This window comes from Trichosurus vulpecula, chromosome 6 (assembly GCF_011100635.1).
Source record: "Trichosurus vulpecula isolate mTriVul1 chromosome 6, mTriVul1.pri, whole genome shotgun sequence".
NCBI classification, from domain to species: domain Eukaryota; kingdom Metazoa; phylum Chordata; class Mammalia; order Diprotodontia; family Phalangeridae; genus Trichosurus; species Trichosurus vulpecula.
Window position 1 is genome coordinate 159997458 of NC_050578.1, and position 20639 is coordinate 160018096.

The window sequence follows — 20639 nt, forward strand, 5'->3', positions numbered from 1 at the left end:
GGATGAAAAGACAGAAGAAAAAAATTCCCTTTTCTTAAGAAGCTTTGTATTCCAATCTGATATTTTCTAGGTAACCTCCAATTCTTTTTAGCTCCAAAAATTTATGAATCTGATCACTAGAATTCTGCTTCCACACTTTTCAAAATACATTAATGCATGAGCAAAGGCAAACAGAAGTTAAACTGTTTCATCGCAGTGCAGGGATTTTTTAAGGGGTCACCTCTCTCTCTTCCCTTCTTCCCAAGATATCTTGAATATTTCACCTGAAATGTATTGGAGAGAAGGTATTTTAAAATTAGAAACTTGTAAACTTGTGGAATTCCTTTCCCCCTTTTAAAATAGCAAAATACTTATCTATGACTTTCTGATTTATTTGAGGGGCGAGAACAGTATTGTAAAGGAAGGCTAAAATCATCCAGATGCCCAGATATCATATGATGGAGGAAATATAATCAAACTGACTGATGGACCACAATATGCCATTTCTAAAGCTGAAAGATTTATTTCTATGCCCAAGGAACTCACTAGTGTTTTGCTCTTCCCTGGAAGACTATTCTCCATAATGATATTTTCCCTAGGTGATGTGTTTTTCAGATTCTGCTTGATGTGTTACAGAAATTCAGGCTTTATTGCCATCACTGGTTATAACTAAGAGGCAGACTCCCTCCCCGCTCCCCTTCACCACCACTCCCTCCTCACTGCTTGCCTGTATGCAAAGGTTTTTTTTTTTTAACCTTTAAATAGGGTAGCCGAAGGGCCAGAGAGTGTAGAAGGTCTGTAGGACATTAAGGAATCATTTATTTAAATTGATTCCCTGATCAAACATCCATAGTAACTCATATATGGAAATTGGATTTCTTGTCCAAGTCCCTTGTGATCACTTCCACATGGAGAACTCTAATAAGCACCACTCAGTCACATACTTAGAGGACTGTTTGGGTTTTCTCATGTTGCTCTGGTTCCTTGCACCTAAATCTTGGGACTTAGGATGGATGGGATATGTGGGATGAAATTCTAAAAGTGGAAGAAAGAGCAAAAATAAATCCACATGATTTAAGCTTTTTGTGCCATCTACTTTCCGGCTACTATTCTTTCAAGATGACAGGTGAAAGGGTACATTCATCCCCTCAGTGGGGGAAAAAAGTCTTTATTTTATAGGAGGAAGGCCGTGAATCTTTTGTTGGATAATATTTTAATAAACATGTTTTAGCTCCTGAGCATTTGTTCTAGCAGGGGAACTCAGCTCCTTGTTGTTATGGTTCATTCTTTGTTCTGGAAGAGGACCAATGATGTCACGATGGTGGTATGTTGACTTATGCGTGAATTGGATTTAAGTGAGGCAGAGCTATGCAAGACATCAGTCTCACTCTCTCCTCCAGAGTCATCATTTACTCTTGACAGATGAACATCATGCCTCTGTTGGGAAGGCTCTTTCATCAACTGAACCTGCTGCTTTGGGAGGGGTGTGCATGGAATGAGAAACCCTTCTTGATAGCCAGATCAGGTGAATCAATCCTGGTAATCAGTGGGATGACAGGTGTCACAACCACATCTCCCTCCCATAGCTCTTCAGTCAGTGCGTGATAGCAAACAAAGTGGTTAAAATTTGGGGGTCAGGGAGACCTAGTGTTAAATGCTGTTTCTGATAATTATTAGGAGTAGGATCATGGGCAAATCATCTAACGTGAACCTCAAACAATTGTCTGAGGCTTGTCTGCTAAGTTTTAGGAAAGTTGTAATCTGTGTGTGGTATGGGGATCCTCCACTGAGAAAATACAGATCCTTGGCTTGATATGATGGGATGACATGATAATTGTCTTCAAATATTTTAAGGGCAACCACATAAAGGAAGGATTATGTTTGTTCTGGCCCTAGAGGGCAGAACCAGGAGCAGTGGTTGAAGTTGTGGAGAGACTGATTTAGACTTGATGTCACCAAAAAAACAAACTTCCTAATGATTTAAGAGCTTTCCCAAGCTGCACTGGGCTCCCTGCAGAGGTGGTGGTGCCCATTCAATGGAGATCTCCAAGCCGATGACAGGCAGCCACTTGTTGATATGTTATCATTGAGATTCTTTTCGTTTACAGGTTAAACTCAATGGCATCTGAGGTCCCTCTCAAATGTATTGATTCTGTGATTTATTGCTCAATCATCATACATAAACATATGGCAGAATGCTTCTGTAAAGGTGTTCAAGATTCCTTTCCTCCACTCCCTTTGGTTTCATTTTATCTCAATTTTTTCTTCAGACTGATTCTTTTACTAGTCTCTCTGGAGACAGCAAAGTTCAGTGGAAAGAGCACTGGACTTGAAGTCAAATGACACCTGGGTTTAAGTCCTACTTCCGACAAATATTAACTGTGTGATAATGGGGAAGTTCTGTGTGTGTATGCGCACGCACATGCTCGCCTTACACTGGTGCAAGTGTTGTAGAAAGAAAGAGGGAAGGGGAGGGGAGGGAGGGGAAAAGAGAATAAGAAGAAATGAATAGGTAATAATAATGATGATAATCATAATAGTTAACATTGATATAGTGCCTACTATGTGTAAAGTGTTTTACAAGCATTACCTCATTTGATCCTTACAACAATCCTGGAAAGTGTGGGCTATTATTATCATCCGCATTTTACAGGTGGCTAACTGACTTGCCCAGGGTCACACAGCTAGTAAGTTTCTGAGGTTAGGTCCTCTTGATTCCAGGCCCAGAGTTGTATTCATCATGCCACCTCGCTACCCCAAGAGAGCAATCAACAATACAAATTAGAGTGAAAAAAAATCCTTAACCAACCTAACTTTAACTGACCTCTGACTCTTATTTACAAACAATATTTTATAACATTGAGAAGTGTAAGATGTTGTGAGGCCTTAAAAAAAGAAACTTTCTAATAAGTTTTTTTTCCTGAAACTATTTGAAATAAAGGCAACTGTTGATAGTCACTGCTTATGATTTATATTACTTTTAAGATGTCACTACCATAATGGGTAAGAAGCCATAAGTGCCTAAAACCCCAGGGTATATAAAAAAGCAACCACATGTAATTTGGTACTTGTTCCCCGCACTAAATGGATTGGTTCCTCAGGTGCTAAGACTTTTAACTTAAAAACTTCCCAAAAAGTTAAAAAGAATGTGGTCAGAATGTGGAATGTATAAAACATCTGTGAAAATCTCAATCTTTTGGGCCTCCAGAGCATTTTGGAAATTTCCCTTTTTCACCATTCTCCCATAGTTCTAAGTCTTTCCTGGTAAGAATGATGAAATGCTAACAATCCTGAGCTGATGCCAAAAAACCAAATCTCCCCTGTAGTATTGATTTATAGTTTAATGGTCTCTTTTTGGGTGGATAGAATGAGTGTTAAGTAGTGTCTTAGAATCTTTTCCTTTATTAATAATGGATGTTTATTGAATAAAAATTAATCGTACCTTGAATATTTATACAGTACTTTTCCTTCCTTAGAGAGCTATCAGTGACAGAAATTAAACAAGAACAGAGGCATCCTTGGAAGTGGCTGACTCTTCGATCAGACTGGCAGCAGAAAAATACAAGCACTCTCCATGAACTGCTAGTGACAGGGTAAGTGATGACTAAAGGGGGTACATGAGTTAAGGAAGCAGGGTTTGCAAATGTGCGAGCCAGCCTGTGAGCCTCGATGATATCGAAATGGCCTCTTAATCAAGAACTTTCCTAACATGAATACTAAGTGACTCTTAAATTTCAACATCATTCTTTTTTCACTTTCCAGTCATGAAGATATGATTTTATCTCCTTTGATGCTGTTACATACTGTTGTGATACATGACTGTGTTTCTTTCCTTCCTTCCTTCCTGCTTTCTTCCTTCCTCTGAATATGGTGACTTTACTGAGAATAATGATACACGACAAGGGACTCTATGCTTCTCCCTCTTACCACAGGGGTGCTTTAGGGCAAGGACTGTGAATAGTGCATGAGATCCCCTGCATAGGGAAATAGGTTAGGGCTAGGGGCTCCACAGTGGTGGAACTCCCCTTTTAGCTGGGACAAAGATCCATGACCTCCTTAGAAGCCATATAGACCATGAGATCTCTTACAGGTTTGCTATAGCTACTTATTTTCATACCAGGAAATGAACTTGACAAAATGGTCTTTGAGGGCAACACCAACACCAGCAGCAAAGGTACAAGATTGGATGTTGCTGTTAAAATCGTAGGATACAACCAGGTCCTCTTTGTAGCCCAAGATGCCCTTCAAGAGTCCTTCTGATGCTTGCTTTGTTGATATCTTCATATTTGGCAGGTTTTTCCAGGGGGCAGGTCAATAGCTATATTGGGAGCTATATTGGGAGCAGGCACATGGAAGGCCATGCCTATGAGCTTCTCATTCAGCTCAGGTATGAGCTTGCCTCCAGCCATAGCAGCCACCAGTAGAAGCAGGGATGATGTTTTGGGTAGTACCCCAGCTATTGCACCACAACTTGCCAGAAGGGCTATCTACCATTTTGGCATGGACTGTGTTTATGAGTCCTTCCATGGTGCCAAAGTTGACTTTGGCCAGGGGTGAGAGTGGGGGAGGGAGCAACAGTTGATAATGCACGAGGCATTAATGACAATCTTAAGGGAATTATTTTATTTCTCATGATTTACTCCCCTCACAAACATAAGGGCATTAGCAGAAGGGGCAGAGATAATGACGTGTTTAGGTATACCCTTCAAGTGAGCCTTGGCCTTTTGGATGATAGCAAAGATACCAGTGGATTCTACAACATGTTCAGCCCCAGAATCTCCCCATTAGTGTTGGTGGGATCACGCTATTGGAAGATAATAATGACTTTTCCATTGATCACCAGCTTTCTATTATCAGCCAGCCTTCATAGTGCCACTGAATTTGCCATAGGTGGAATTATATTGAAACATATAAATTATGTACTTGAGGTGGATGAAGGGGGTCATAGATGGCTCCGACATCTACTCTGCTTAAGGTGAATGTAGCCCTGGTTACCAGGTGCCAAATACGGCCAAATCCATTGACTCTGACTTTCCTCATCTTGTCTTAGGGATGTGACTGTAGCAGTGGACCCTTGGGAAAAGAACTGAGAGCCTGGAGTCAGGGTGAATTTCTTGAGACAAAAGTAAAAGGTCCAAAAAATAACTATTGACAGTTAACAGCTCTAGACTTATGATTCTATGAGCATTTCTTAAAATTTTTCACATGAAAAAGTGTCACCATTCTTAAAAGTATGACCTTCTTTACCTTAAAAAATACAGAAAAGGGGCAGCTAGGTGGCGCAGTCAGTGGAGCACCGGCCCTGGAGTCAGGAGGACCTGGATTCAAATCCGGCCTCAGACACTTGACACATGTACTAGCTGTGTGACCTTGGGCAAGTCACTTAACCCCAATTGCCCTGCCAAAAAGCAAAAAAAAAAAAATTAAAAAAATTTAAAAAAATACAGAAAAAAGAGAGATGAGATTTTTAGCCATTTTTAGTTTTGAGGTTTTTTTTTTTTCATTTACAGTATACTCGAACTTCTTGTCTCTTCAACTGAGTCTGCAGCTTTGGGAGGGATGCCTAGAGAGTGGTGAGAAGTGAATGGGATACTTTTCTGGGCAGCCAGATCAAATGAATCAACCCTGGTAATCAAAGAGGGGACAGATGTGGCAAGATCTCCCTTCACAACTTTTGAGGCAGTTTGTGGTAGGGGGTAGAGTGGTATGCTGTTAGGGTCAGGTTAGAGCTGGGACAATAACAGTTATGATAATAGAAATGGTTAGCATTTGTATCATGCTTTTAGGTTCACAAAGTGCTATACAAGGATTTCATTTTCATCTCACAGCAACACAGCGAAGTATGTGTTATTATTATCCTCCTTTATAGATGAAGAAACTGAGGCAAACAGGTTAAGTAACTTGCCCAGGGTCACACTAGTCAGCATCTGAGGTGGAATTTCAACTCTGGTCTTCCTGAATCTAGGTCCTGTGCTCTATCAACTGCATCACTGAGTTAAAATACTCTTTCTTTCTCTGTCTTTCTTCCTTCCTTCCTTCCTTCGTCTCTTCCTCTCTTTCTCCCTTTCTTCCTCCCTTCTTTTCTTTTTTTCTTTTTCTCCTTCCTTCCTTCTTTCTTTCTTTTTTGAGGCAATTGGGGTTAAATGTAAAATATTGTTTCTGATGCTTATTAACAGTGATCATATGGGCAAGCCAAATTAACTTCTGAAGCTTAGGTAACTAAGATTTGTCTGCTAGGTTTATAGATAGGTTGCAGTATGTGCATGGTTTGGGAGCTCTCCAATCTGAAAATATAGATCCTGGATGTGAAAAAGAACATAAAACTACCCTCAAGCCTTGGAAAGGCTGTCATTTGTGGAGGGATTAGGTTTGTTCTCTATGCCGTAGAGAGCAGAATGACCTCCTCTAGAGTGTTGCCTTCAGGATTGGACACCACAGTTTAAGAACGCTATGAATAAGCCAGAGAGTGTCCAGAGGAGTGCCATCAGAATACGAAGGGCCTTGAGGACATGACATTTAAAGATTGCTTGAAGAAACTGGGCACTTTTAGACTGGAGAAGACTCAGAAGGAACATAATAGTTGTTTTCAAATATCCAATGTGCTGTTATGTGGAGGAAAGATTAGGCTTCCCTTTGGCTACAAATAGAACCAGCCAACAGAAGAACCAACATTGACAGAAACAACAATGCAAAGATGCAGATTTAGAGTTGTTCAGAAGAAGAATGGGCTGCCTCAGGAGGTGGCACCTTCCTTTTCCTTGGAGTTCTTTGAGCAGAGTCAGGCAATCAATGGCTTGTTAGATACGCTATGATAGGAATTGCTTTTGTGTATGAGTTGGATTCTATGACCACAGAGGTCCTTTCCAACTCTCACAATCCATGACCCGTGATTCTGTGACTGCCCTATATATGTCTTCCCCTATTAGAATGGAAGCTCCTTGGGGGCAGGGACTGTCTCACTTTTATGTAGACTTAAGAATAAGCACTTAGTAAATGAATTTTTTTATTCATTCAATTATTTCCCTACACATTCCTCAATAGAACCTGTTGGGGAGTAGCTAACTTTCAGGAGAAGCTAGCTCTCATAGAAGTAGAGAGTAATGATATGTAGATTCATTATACTGGGAACATAGACTTGAATGATGACATTACGAATATTCTTGGCCAAAACAATCAAATTGTGGAGGGATTTCAAATTTCCAAAATCATTGATGCTGACAAGATCCTTGACCTTTTACTAATTCATCAGTGTAGCATTTCTGGTGATTGGCAAAGATGTGAGCTAATATGTATACTGTTTCATTTCTCTAAATATAGGCACCCTTGTCACAGTGGAAGTCGGATTTCTCTCTTGTGCTCTGAACAAGGTGAGAAGAGTAGTGATGTAATCACATGGCATGAATTTAATTTCATTGATTTGCTCAGGACAAAAATGAAAACTATCAGTTTTTTAAGGGGGGGGGGAAGGCAGGGCAATTGGGGTTAAGTGACTTGCCCAAGGTCCCACAGCTAGTAAGCGTGTCAAGTGTTTGAGGCTGGATTTGAACTCAGGTTCTCCTGACTTCAGGGCCTGCGTTCTACTTACTGCGCCACCTAGCTGCCCCAACGGAAAATATCTTAACTGAGGATGCATATGCATGACAGCCCAACATCTGGATGTCTGTCAATGGATAGATAACCTGTGGTCTATGTTCTTTGGCAGACTGTGGCCGTCGCCCTGCAGCTCGTATGTACAAGAGGATTTTGGGTGGCAGGACAAGTAGACCTGGAAGGTGGCCATGGCAGTGCTCCTTGCAGAGTGAACCAAGTGGACACATTTGTGGTTGTGTTCTGATTGCCAAAAAGTGGCTTCTGACTGTTGCTCACTGCTTTGAGGGGTGAGTTGTACATTTTTTGTTTAGCTACATATGAGCCTGTTTTGTCTTATATACACTTGTAACCAGAATCCATTTTTTTTTCATGTCATTGTATATGATGCATGTTATCAGTCTGTGGAAATAGAAAAGGAATGGATGATCCTCTCCCTTGTGGTCAGCGTCTATTGGTGGTGATAGTCTTATGCTGTAAATCATAAAATTGCACAGACTATTCATAATTATTGGCATATTAGCATTAAGGTTAATGTGTTCAAAATGAAAAAGGATGCTATTTAGTGGATTAGTTCTTGGGAAGGAATTTATCCAAATTTAGCCTTTTCCTAGGCTTATTAGTTGGTCAAGTTCATAGAACTTTAAGAGAATAGCATAGTGAAATAGGATTCCAAGCTTGATAATCTTGGCTGGGGAGCAGAATTGCAAGCACAGTGTGATAGGGAGAACAGAATGACTCCATGAATTATTTTGCCATAATAATTAAGTTATAGGGGCATTTTTCAATCCTTGTCACAAGAGAGATCACTTTTATTGACAAAATCACAGATCCTTGAAGTATTGAAGCACTAAGTACCTGTATGTACAAGGTATGATGGGAGAAATATCACTCATTGATAGGGACATTTAATGCTAGTTTGCATCAAATGCTTAGAAAGCACATGGTGATGCATGTGATTAGCAATAGACCAGATCTACTTAGAAGTATTTTCCATTTCTGATGTAAAACCCTTCAATAATAGGAAGATAAGGTTAACAAGACTACAGTTATAAATTCCCCAGAAAGATTATCAAAGTTTTAAAAATTCATCCAGCTGTTCATTGGTGGTCATCTTTTCATGTTTACATTTGGTGTCCAAATGTATATTTTGGTGAAGGATCTGGGTGAAATGTAAGCAAAGCATGACAGCTGAGTAGTATGTACTTATGCTTAAGGAAAGGATGTGGTGTTGTGTAGTGTGAACTTAAAGGGATCTATCAAGAAAAGTATCTGGCCATCTGTAAGGCATTGGGAACATAGTTTAAGAAAGCACTCATAAGTTTCTTAGAAATTGCTTAATGTGATTGACCACTGTGAAATATGTATTACACATATTCATTCTTTATAGCTACTCCAGTGACTCGGTAAGCATTCAGACACCCCAAATGTTACTGTACTGCTAGAGATTTCCATTGTCTTAATTAGTTAGATTCATTTGCCAGAGTGAGAACTGAGAAGACAGAAGAGTCTTTTAGACCCATTTCCTCCAATTATGCTTGGGTAAAGACATAATGTTGATTGTTCTCTTTTGCAGGTGGGTATTGTTAAAAACCCAAATCAAGAATTAAAAAAGATAAAAGAAGCATACATTTGTGCTATTGTATCAAGTCCGTCTGTAATTTAAGGCTATGATTTGAATGGAGACATAGGAGGAGGGATACTTATCAAATTTTCAGATAACAGAAAACTATGTTACATACATGACCAACTCAAGATTCAAAAAGATCTTGACATGTTGGATCATTGAAATGAAACCAAGAAGACAAAATTTAACAACTACAAATATAAAGCTCTGAATTGAGCTTGAAAAAAATCAGCTGCATAAATACAAAATGAATATGTGCAGGCTTAGCAGATCATGTGGAAAAGGCCTAAGAGTTTTAATTGACTACAGATGCCATATGAGCCCAAAGTGTTATGCAACTTCCAAAAAAGCAATACAGTCTCAGTCTACATTAACAGAAGTCTAGTATTCAGATTGAAGCACCTTGTTGTCTTGGTTTGCTCTGCTCTGGTTAGACTGCATTGGGGACTGTTGTGCCTAGTTCTAGACTTTGACATTTTATGAATTATGTTCATTAACTATTCAGAGGAGGACAACCAGGCAAAGGGTCTAAAAATCATCTCATAATATCCATTTGTGTAATAAGCATTTTCCCTCCTTACCTTCTCAATAGGTGGGGGAGGGAGCAGAAGGAGGAAGAGAATTTGGAACTGAAAATAAATTTAAAGGGCTAAAAACAAATTGTAAAAGGATAGTTGTAAAAGGGTAAACTGTAAAGGGCTAAAAACAATCATGTCATATGAGGAATACTGAAGATAACTTGAGGTGTTTGATCTTAAGTGAAAAGGCTTATTGGGCAGCATATTATTTGAAATACATGAAAAGAGGTTATGTGGAAACAGGATTGTGTTGAGAACTGGAACCAAGGAATGGGTACAGATTTTATCTTCTAATTAAAAAGAACTTCTTAATGATTCTGGGTATCCAAGAGTGAAATATTACAACTTGCTTTTGCTGGTTCATAATGAAATAGAGCTTTTCTCCTTTTTGTGGGAGTCAGTTGTAAATAGTAAGATGCTATTAGACATGACTCCATTACATTGAGAAATTTTGTTGGTATGTGATTTATTACCTTAAAATAAGTAACTTGCCTGTTCCAAATTGATTTCTAGTCATTAAAATGGGAATTGATATATTTCTTTCCTTCCTTTTCCCCTCTTCTTTCTTTTCTTTCTTTTCATAATGTTAAATGCTATGAAATGTTTATCACTGAAGTAACTAGATAGGTCAAAATGTAAACAACTTGAATGAGCAGGAATGAAATTCATGTAAGTTGAAGTACATGTGTTAATTTCCCAGGTCATGAGCTTCTTCCAATGAATTGAAAGGAGGATCCTTTAGATATCACCCAGTACTCACCTCCTTCATTGTCACTGTTACTGCATGGCTCCAGTTAGTTTTTGTTAAAATAGGAAAAACCAAGGTTGATGCTTTCGACACATTTTTATTAGGATTCTCTAAGTATTTTACCTTTTCCTCAAGGCACTCACCATTCCTTGCAGGAAAAGTCCTTTAGGTTTCCTTTTCTTTTATTTCATCTTTTTCATTCTTCTTTGAGCCTCCTTCAGTCTCCTCCTTTTCCTACTTTATCAGTCACTCCTACCTTTCTCACTTTGAGAACTTAGCCTTTAACATGCTTTGTTATTCAGAATGTTGCCTCCTTTGCTTTCTGCACATTGTAGGAATTTGTTTATTAGTCATTCAATCCATTATCCAAATGTTTTCTAGTGTAAATAATCTTTAAAAAAGTTTTAAAAAATTTTTAAAGAGTTTAAAAAAGTTTAAAAAAATTTTTAAAACTTTGTTTTTTAATATAATTTTTTTCAATGAACAGAAATCAATTTCCCTTCCTCTTCCCCCACCCAAGAAAAAAAAAAAGAAAAAGAAAACCCTAGTAGCAAATATGCATAATCAAGTAAAACAGATTCCAGCATTGGCTATGCCTAAAAAATATAGACTTTATTCACACTGTTATCTATTCTCTCTGTGTGAGGAGGTGGATAGCTAGCTTTATCCTTGGTCTTCTGGAATTGTGGTTGGTCATTGCATTGTTAAAAGTTCCTTAGTTTTTAAAAATCATTTGTCTTTACAATGCTGTTTTTATTCTATAGATTGTTCTCCCAGTTCTGCTTATTTCACTTTTTACCAGTTCATATAAAGCCTTTCCAGGTTTCTCTGAAACTTTCTTTCTTCATTCATTACAATACAATAGTATTCTATTACATTTGTATACCATATATTTTTAACCATTCCTGAACTGATGGACCATTATAAATTTCCATCTAAGAAAATTAGATAAATAATAACAAATTAATAATTCAAAAGCAATATAATATAGTGTAAAGAGCAATGGATTAGTAGAAAGAGGAGTGAATTTGAATTCAAGCAATGCCTTGGATTCAAGTCCTTCCTCTAGTACTTACAAGCCATATGACTATAAATGAACTATTTAACCTTCCCAAGCTTCAGTTTCCTGAAATAGCCCTAAGAATTCCTGTAGTATCTACCAGAAAGGCTTGTTGTGACCATCAAAAACAAAATGTATGTAAAATAATTTATAAGCCTTAAAACACTTAAATAGAATTTCATACAGTGAAGCCAACAAACTCACCCCACATTTACAATCTGAAAATTTTCATCTGTATTTAAAAAGGTAATCCAAGTTCAAATATTAATGCCTTTTACTATGCTGTTCAAGGAGAGAAAATGCTGCTGTGTGGAAAGTGGTACTTGGTATAAACAATCTGGATCACCCATCGATCTTTATGCAGACACGTCTAGTGAAGACTATTATCTTACATCCTCGATACAACAGAGCCGTGGTTGACTATGATATCAGCATTGTGGAGCTAAATGAAGATATCGTTGAGACCAGTTATGTCCGTCCGGTCTGCTTGCCCAGATCACAACAGGTGGTAGAGCCTGATACTTACTGCTACATCACAGGCTGGGGACACATGGGCAACAAAAGTAAGTCAGACTCTTAGAGGAATCTAATGATGCCTTTGATAAGTGCTAATTAGCTGTGATGTCATATCGCTGTGATAGTTTATCCATTTGCTTGATTTTTTTAAGGAAAGGATGCATTGCCATGTAGAATGTTTGTGAGACTGTAGACTTTCCCTGTCATTCAAGTTAACAATGTTTAAAATATTTGTCTAGGATCAGTGTGTAATGAGCAAATGATTGCATTTTCTATGCCAAGACAATCTGTATCTAAGAGTTGCAGGTGCATTCATATATTTGACATATCCTACATACCAACTAAATATAGCATAAGTCCGGGATGAAGACAGTCAATGGCCAAAAGGTGGAGGCTCAGTAAGACTGGGATGGTTGCAGAATGTCCAGGCAATGCAGAATTAGGCCAACAGTGGAATCTTTGAACCACCAGGATTCTGGCCTATACGCAGTTATTGTTTATCCATGTTTCATTAGACTAGTGTGCGTAAATTGTAGTAAAGCCTAGTGGTTTTTACAACCCCTAAAACAATCACAGTTCTACTAATGTAAAAAAGAACAATGGTTTATTCTCTTTAATTAGAAGGGTTTAACCCCTGGGATAGTACAAATGTTTAAGTAATAATGAATTAGCTCTACCTCCCCATTCTAAGGGGTATTAATTCTCTTATTCTGTTTGGTCTACTTGAAAGGTTAAAATAGAATAATAGGTGCAATCAACAAAAAATGTGCTATGATAACATGAGATCAGAGCACTCTCCACATTACCCTGGATGGTATTTCACCTAAAATTTCTCCATCAAACATGGGAGACAACATTGAACATACCATTCTGCTTACAACCCTTAAAGCATTTTACAATCATATTTTCTGTCCCTAAGTCTAATAAGGAGGCTTGGCAACTCTGATTTATTATTAGTCTCTGAAAAGGAAACTGTGGAAGAAACTTTATAGAACTGTTCACACATTGAGATTCATACCTTCTGCTTCAAGTAATCCATAACTATTTAAAGAAAACTTTCACATATACTTAACACAGTGGTGTTACTCACTGTTCTCAAGAAATTACGTTGGAGTCCCCACCACCTTTTCTGTCTTGTTTCCCAGGACAAAAATTATGAGACATTCTTCATGAGTTTTTCAGAGCCCCTTAATGTAAGAGCGTTGGATCCAGTATACCATGAGACAGATACAATTTCCAACTTGCATGGGGTTATGCCTGACTTCATTATTCTAAACATACATACTATTACTCTAGAAAAGCAAGACCAACTGTGTGAATGTGTGATTGAATAAGTTAGCTGTCTTTGGGTCTTGATTTTCTCATCAGTGGGATGATGGAGTTAGATTAAAGGATTTTGAAAGGTCTCTTCCAGTTCCAAAATTCATGATTTCACTGGCACTTCCAAGGCCTGGGTTAAGACCCAAGGTGCTGCTACCATAATGCAAGCAAAGTAATGCAGTGTAGTGGGAAGAGCCCTAGAATAGGAGGCAAGAGGCCTGATTCAGCACCATCTTTGCTACCTTAGGCAAGTGTCTTCCCCTCTTTGAATCTCTTTATCTGCATAATGAAGATGGACAAATGACTTCTCCAGTTCCTCCCAACTTCAAAATTCCTTTGATTCTAGAAAACAAATGTAAATATAATTAAAATGTTTTAATAAGGGCTAATAGCTTTTTTCTATTTTGGAAAAAAAACCCAAACTTTTCAATTTTAAACTCCACAGGCCTTTATCTTATGTGTAATTTTGCCATTTCTTACAAAATTTTTAGTGCCGTTTAAACTTCAAGAGGGAGAAGTCCGTATCATTTCTCTGGAACAGTGCCAATCCTACTTTGATATGAAAACTATTACTACCAGAATGATATGTGCAGGTTATGAGTCTGGCACTGTGGACTCCTGTATGGTGAGTAGTTCCTTTACTTACCTACCAAATGTATCCATTTAGGAAAAAATAATGATAGTGCATATATATACATTACATGTATATATATATGTATATATATATATATACACACACACATACATATATATGTGTGTGTGTATTCATTAATGTGTATTAATGAATATATATATTCATTAATATTCAATATATTCACTATTATTATTTTACACTTATATTTTTGAAGCTACTTGGATGCAGAATATATAATTGTTTGTAATTTTAGCTTTCCTTCCACCCAGGCTAATATTATACTTGTCACATTTGGGGAGGGGGGAATCATTTAACCTGTCTTAGTTTCAGTTTCATTACCTTTTAAATGAAGGGGCTCATCTGCTACTTATTATCTATGTCATGTTTGGAAAGTCACTTAACCTCTCTGGGTCTCAGAGTCTTCATCTGTTGTGTTGGGGCTGGACTGCATGATCCCAAAGGTCCTTTCTACCTCTGGACCTTTTGAGTATATGGTCCCCTTCTAGCTCTAAATTGTATAAATCCTGTACGTCTCTCAATACACATTCATGCATTTGGCATGAAATGCATTACACAGTGGATTTCATGAATCATGGATGACACCATGGTCATTTTCATTTCTCTCTTTGTATCTCTAGCACTTAGAGATGAGAGGCACTATGGAGGAATGGAAAGAGAGCCAACCTTGAACCAAGGAAGACCTGGGTTCAAGTAATGACTCTGACATATGCTGGCTATGTAACGCTGGGCAAATCACCTAACTTCTCGTTGCTCCAGGCAACTCTAAGACTATAAAGTTGTGAGCAAACACCAACCATCATTGATAGAGTTTCCTCATTTGTGAGGCTCAGTTTCTATTTTCTATCCCTACCATGTGCCTGGTCATAATAGGTGCTTAATAAATGATTATTGATTAATTGATGTAGTGCCCCGCTGTTTGGGAGGCCCTTAAACATCCTAGTTGTCTCCCTTTTTCAAGTCGTCTGGCTGGTCAATGTCCTTCCTAAAATATAGTGCTTAGAACTGAACTTGGTACTCCGGACGTAGCCTTGCTGGGTGGCATAAAATGTGGCTATCATTGCCTACATTCTAGACATTATTCTTCTTACCATATCCTAAGATCACATTAGGGTTTTTTATTTTTGTTTTGGGGTTTTTTTGGCCATTGTGCCCCCTTTAGACTCTTATTGAGGCTTCAACCTTGTTAAAAAAAAAAAGAATTTTTTTTAAGCTCAAGTGGTATCTCATCACATTCTCCCTCTACCACTTTCTTCTTTCCTCATTTATGAAATGGCAGCAGGGAGGGCTTGAACTAGATGAAACCTATGGTTCTTTAGAGCTCTGAAGCCTGCGATTCTGTGTATGGACATTTTACAATGAAGGGACCTCTACTCTTCCTATCCCATCCTTCCACTTCCCTCCTTTCCCTTCCTGCATTGACTTTAGTAGAGACAAGTCAGTTTTCCTTGATTCTTTAGTAGCGTTTTGGTTCTTGCCTTAGTCAAACAAATCCCCAGATGCAAAATTGGCATGAGATGAGGTCTAATTATAATTATGTCAGGTGAAAAGCAATCATCGATGTACTTCTTCCCATTCTATGGTACCTGCTATTAGTGGATAAACTCACCCAAATGGAGCAAATGGGTTGCACTAAGGAATCTTTGATGTGCAGACTATGTTTTACCAGTCTCACCTTTGAACAAGAGCCTTTAATCCTCAATGAAGGGTCCCATTCATAATTAGAATTCAAAGAGGAGGGAGAAAAAGGAACCCAAAAGGCAATGTCATTAATTGTGCAAATTTCTTCTTGGCTGGATTTCTGAACCAGGCTGAATATGGTTATTTATTGTTATCTGATGTAATCTCATAAAAAATGACTAATGACCATCTTCAAAGTTGCCTATTACTTTAAAACTGTTTGTATTTCATTTTGTTTTTCTGTTACAAAGAAGATCCTTTATGTGGAAAAAAAAATTGTTTTTTCCTGTTACCAAAGCTCATTGGTTAATTAAGTTGCCTAATAGAATTGTCTTCAATTTTCCCCCTTACTCAATTATCCTTTATCATTCAGTTAGGGCAAAGCAGTTTTCTCAGTACCATTAAAATTATGTCAGCCTTAGGCAGAAGAATCACTGTTGCACCTTTCCCCAGAAGGTAGGGTGGTACTGTGAAGAATTATATCTTTGTTTCATTTGCCAGTAATTAAATTAAATAATGTTCTTAAAATCACTGTATAGGAATCACTGTATCTGCCATCATTTATTCCATGTCTCGAGATAGTAGAATTGTTATAGGCCAGCCCAAACAAAGATGATTTATCATACTTATGTGAACAGTTTATTGATGTTTCTTACGTAAGCCCCACTTCTTTTCCAGAATGACTGGGTCAATTCACAGCACCTGCCACAAGTATGACTTCCCATAGACCCTATAATACTGGCTATTTCTTTTTTTTAATCTTTGCTAGAGGCAGAAAGATGTAGTGAATAGAGTTAGCCTCAGAATCAAGAAGACCTGAATTCAAGTTCCATCTTAGACACATGCTGATTAAATCACAGTTTTCACCCCCAAGTCACTTAACATTTATCCTGGGGATTTTTTAAGATGATAAGTTGCAGCACAGTTGCTAACCTGCATTGATAAAGGTTGTTTCTATCAGATCTCTCTACACCAATGAAATCATAGGACCAGAGCAAAAAAAAATCCCCAAATCATCTTTACTAAAGATATGGTAAAGTTGGATATGAAGTGAAATAAAGGATTGTTTTAATATCAGTTTCTTTTATTAGTGATGTGGAAATTTTTACATATAATTGTTGACATCTTGCATTTCTTATTTTGTAAATTATTCATTTCCTTTGTTCTTGTCTATTGGCTCTGGATATTATATATTTGTATAAATTTTGTGTATATTGTGGATAATGGTACTATGCATCACCTCCTAGAGACAATGAGGAATCTGAATAGAACTTTTTGTGGAAGATGTCATCTTCCTCTTTAAAAAATATATGTGGTAATATATGAACATATTTGTATTTATACCTATATTTTTTCTGAGCATTTTTGTTATTTCTTGTCACAATAACCTGATTTAGAGAGCCCAATGGACAGTAGCAAGGAATTTCATATGACTACATTTAAAGCATTCTTTTTCAGGGTAAAATTCTCTTACATGCATAAGCAGAAAAATAAAATGGGCATATGGGGAGATACAAACATCATGTTGGTCCAATACTTTTATTTATTTATTTATTTAATTTATTTAATATATTTAGTTTTCAGCATTGATTTTCACAAGAGTTTGAATTATGAATTTCCTCCCCATTTCTACCCTTCTGCCCACTCCAAGATGGCATATATTCTGATTGCCCTGTTCCCCATTCAGCCCTCCCTTCTGTCACCCCACTACCCTCCCAATACTTTTTGTGCTTATTTTATGAAAGTCTATGCAAACACTAAGGTTTTGGAAATGTAATTTCTTCCTTCCTGGGGAATTGGCCCCATGGTAATTGTTCTAGAATTGTTCTAGGCTGAGGTGGCTTGTTCTAGGAGAATAGCTACAGGTCTACCCTTTGCTCTTCTATCTTCAAAGACAGATTTTTCTAAATCCTTATTCTAGTCTCTAGTTCAATAGTTTGACATTAATCAAGCTTTCTCTATTTGATAGTGATACAGTTTTGAACAACTTTAGCTCTTTACATGAGGAAGCTATGGTGTGATGGGAAGAGCACTAGATTTGGAATTTGAGGACCTGGACTTGAATCCTGGCTTTGCTACTTACCTGGGCGATCTTGAGCAAATCACTTAACTTCTCTGGACTCAGTGTCTCATCTGTAAAACGAGAGGTTGGAATTTGGGGCCTCTTAGGTTCTTTCTAGCTCTAAATCTATGATGAACCCATATGTATTCATATCATTTGTAGTGCCTTAGAATTGTTCTAACCTTTTTGTCTTCCACTTAACATATTATTTGCTGAATATGTGGAAAAGAAGCCAAGAAAATTCCCTCCTTGTAGGAGAAGGGGAGAATCTTATTCTTCCTCTTCCTCTTCTTCCATTAAAAGTGCTTGTAAAATCATCCTAATTTATTTGAAAATTGCAAATAAACAAGGGACCTCAAGCCATACAAATACAGTGAAAACAGCTGCAGCTTTGTAGAGTCTTCAAGCAAATTGGTCAAAGCAGACCTTACCATGTTAAATTTCATAGTGCTGGAAACAACAGTGATTATCATCTATTATTCTTTACTCTTACAGGGCGACAGTGGTGGGCCTCTTGTTTGTGAGCATCCCGGAGGCCAGTGGACATTGTTTGGCCTGACTTCATGGGGATCAGTCTGCTTTTCCAAAGTGTTGGGGCCAGGTGTTTATAGTAACGTTTCACATTTTGTCGAGTGGATTGAACGGCAAATATATATCCATACCTTTCTGTTCAACTGATTCCCAAAGTAAAGAAGACTGCCTCTTCAACTGTGAAGACCTTGTTTTGGAGGACATTGAAGGAAGCACTTTCTACAGGAGGACAATGTGACAGTGTGGCCCAGATGAGTAACCTTTCACCATCTTAGGCAGATACTGCTAGTTCTCATGCTCTTATTTGCTCTAATTTTATTCTTTTCTGCCTTTCCTTTCCTTTCCTCCTTTCTCTCCTTTTTTTTCCTCCTATACTGTGGTGTCATTTCAAATGAGAGGCCCTAAAGGTACAAAAGCAACCCTGCTACTTGGCCTGGCCTAAACTTGTCTCTTCCACAAAACTATAAAAACTCAATTGATACAAGGAAATGAAGAATGCATTTGGTAAGGTACAGGTTAGGTAAAGTTTTTTTGGTTTTGGGTTTGGTTTTTTTTTTTGGCATCAACATAAAAGATAGCATTGATATCACAGGAGAATAACTTTTCTGCTAGCTCCAGTTGGCTCTGCAGCAGAAAAGTAGCAAATTTCCACATTAATATGAGGGACTTGCTTTTGGTTTACTGAGAGCTAAAATTATTTAGATGTCATCACTGCATCTGCGATTTAATGTATAGGATTCTAATAGTCTATGCTGAAACCAGTCACGGAGGGAAAACCTCAGTAGCATTCACATAGAAATGGAATATGAAAATGTAGCCCATGAGTGTAGACCTTATTTGTTACCTCCATTAGCATGAGCCCCCATTGACTTCAAGTTACTCCTACAAGTCGCAGTCCTGAAGTCTCCACAGCCCTTTACCTTGTCTATGGCTTGGGTTTGTTTGGCATTTGACTGATTCCAGTTTGGGAAAGTGCCTCAAAAGGCAAAGTGAGGATTTTTATTTTGGATTAACTTGTAATCATGATAATGTAGTGACCAATGCCAAACAAAGGAGAACATCCTGAGAAATCCAATGGCTTTATGTAATTAGATTTTTCCCCCCAAGTGGAACCAAAATTCTCCCAAGTTCTTTTTTGAATATTTACAGGCTCTTCCTTGTTCATACCATTCTAATAGAAGGTATGGTTTTGAAATATTCTAAAAGAAAGAAAGCTTAATCATTTTCATTCAGTAAAAGTGAATCCTTTTGGGAACACTATTGGGTAGCTAATGCTGCAATTTCTTTTTTAATTAAAGTGAAAATTCAAAGAAAAAAGTTCATATTATCAAGCACTAGGCCACTTTATCTATATCATGGGTTTGAGACAATTTATGGCTTTCTAAAGAATTTTTTCTCATCTTATTGAAGTAGTTGAAAATAGGAATCTCGTTAATGCCATGAGGTGGTTTATCATGTGATGGTCTCTGCAATATTCCAAAGGCCTCTTGAGCAGCAACACTCTGATTTCCTTCTACCAGTGACCTTGACTGCTTCAGCATTCCAAGTAAAGATGATATTTGTAATTTTATAAATGTATTTTTATACTATTTTTCTATGTGTACACACATTTGTAGTTCAAAAGACAAATCTCGACACTGGCCAGTCTGCAAGAATCAAGAGTGTGAAATTTCTCTTCAAAGATAGTAGCTATGGTTTCATGACTAAAGCAAGAGCATATGTGTTGTTAGTATTATCACAGCTACAGTGACTCATAGCAAATGTAATCACTGGCCAGTTTTGTTTCAATTCCTGTTAAGCGAAAATGTGTATAATATACTTATTCTAAATAAGAGAAATAAAAGTTATAACCTCTTGTCTTTTGGTGAAATCCTACAGGCAGAGAGGTAATTATATCTCTAATCCCCAGTGGGTTCTCTACTCTAGAATTACCTTTCTCTAAGGTGGTAGAAGAGAGCATATTAACTGATTTCTATGAAATATGAGTAAATTTTATATGGTGTTTTTTTGTGGGACGAAGCCTTAGAGCCATTCAGTAACAATTTGAATGATAAGTGGGGCTTTTGGGATGTTTTGAATTACACAGATAGCTGCTTCTTGTAGACTCAGGAAGTTTTTTTTGTTTTGTTTTTTAATGGAAAAGAAAGGTTCTTCTCTTGCTTTGAAAATTGTATGACTTTTAGTTCCACAAGCAAAAGAAAAAACCTTTTACCCAGAACTGGAATTGATTTCTAAAATATTATAGGAGCTAGCTCTTTCAAAGGGCATATAGATTTATGTTGCAGTAAACAAAGAAAAT

The 20639-nt window shown here is 37.5% G+C and overlaps 1 protein-coding gene across 1 annotated transcript in view; it reads left to right on the forward strand.

The window, feature by feature from the left end:
• CORIN (corin, serine peptidase) overlaps nt 1-20135 on the forward strand; it is a 216528-nt gene extending 196393 nt beyond the window's left edge. The window contains exons 17-22 of the mRNA XM_036764058.1: nt 3456-3572; nt 7297-7346; nt 7682-7856; nt 11871-12142; nt 13907-14040; nt 18305-20135. Coding sequence (XP_036619953.1) covers nt 3456-3572; nt 7297-7346; nt 7682-7856; nt 11871-12142; nt 13907-14040; nt 18305-18487 — 931 coding nt within the window. The 3' untranslated portion in view covers nt 18488-20135. The remainder of the gene's footprint in view (nt 1-3455; nt 3573-7296; nt 7347-7681; nt 7857-11870; nt 12143-13906; nt 14041-18304) is intronic.
• The last annotated feature ends 504 nt before the right edge of the window (nt 20136-20639 follow it).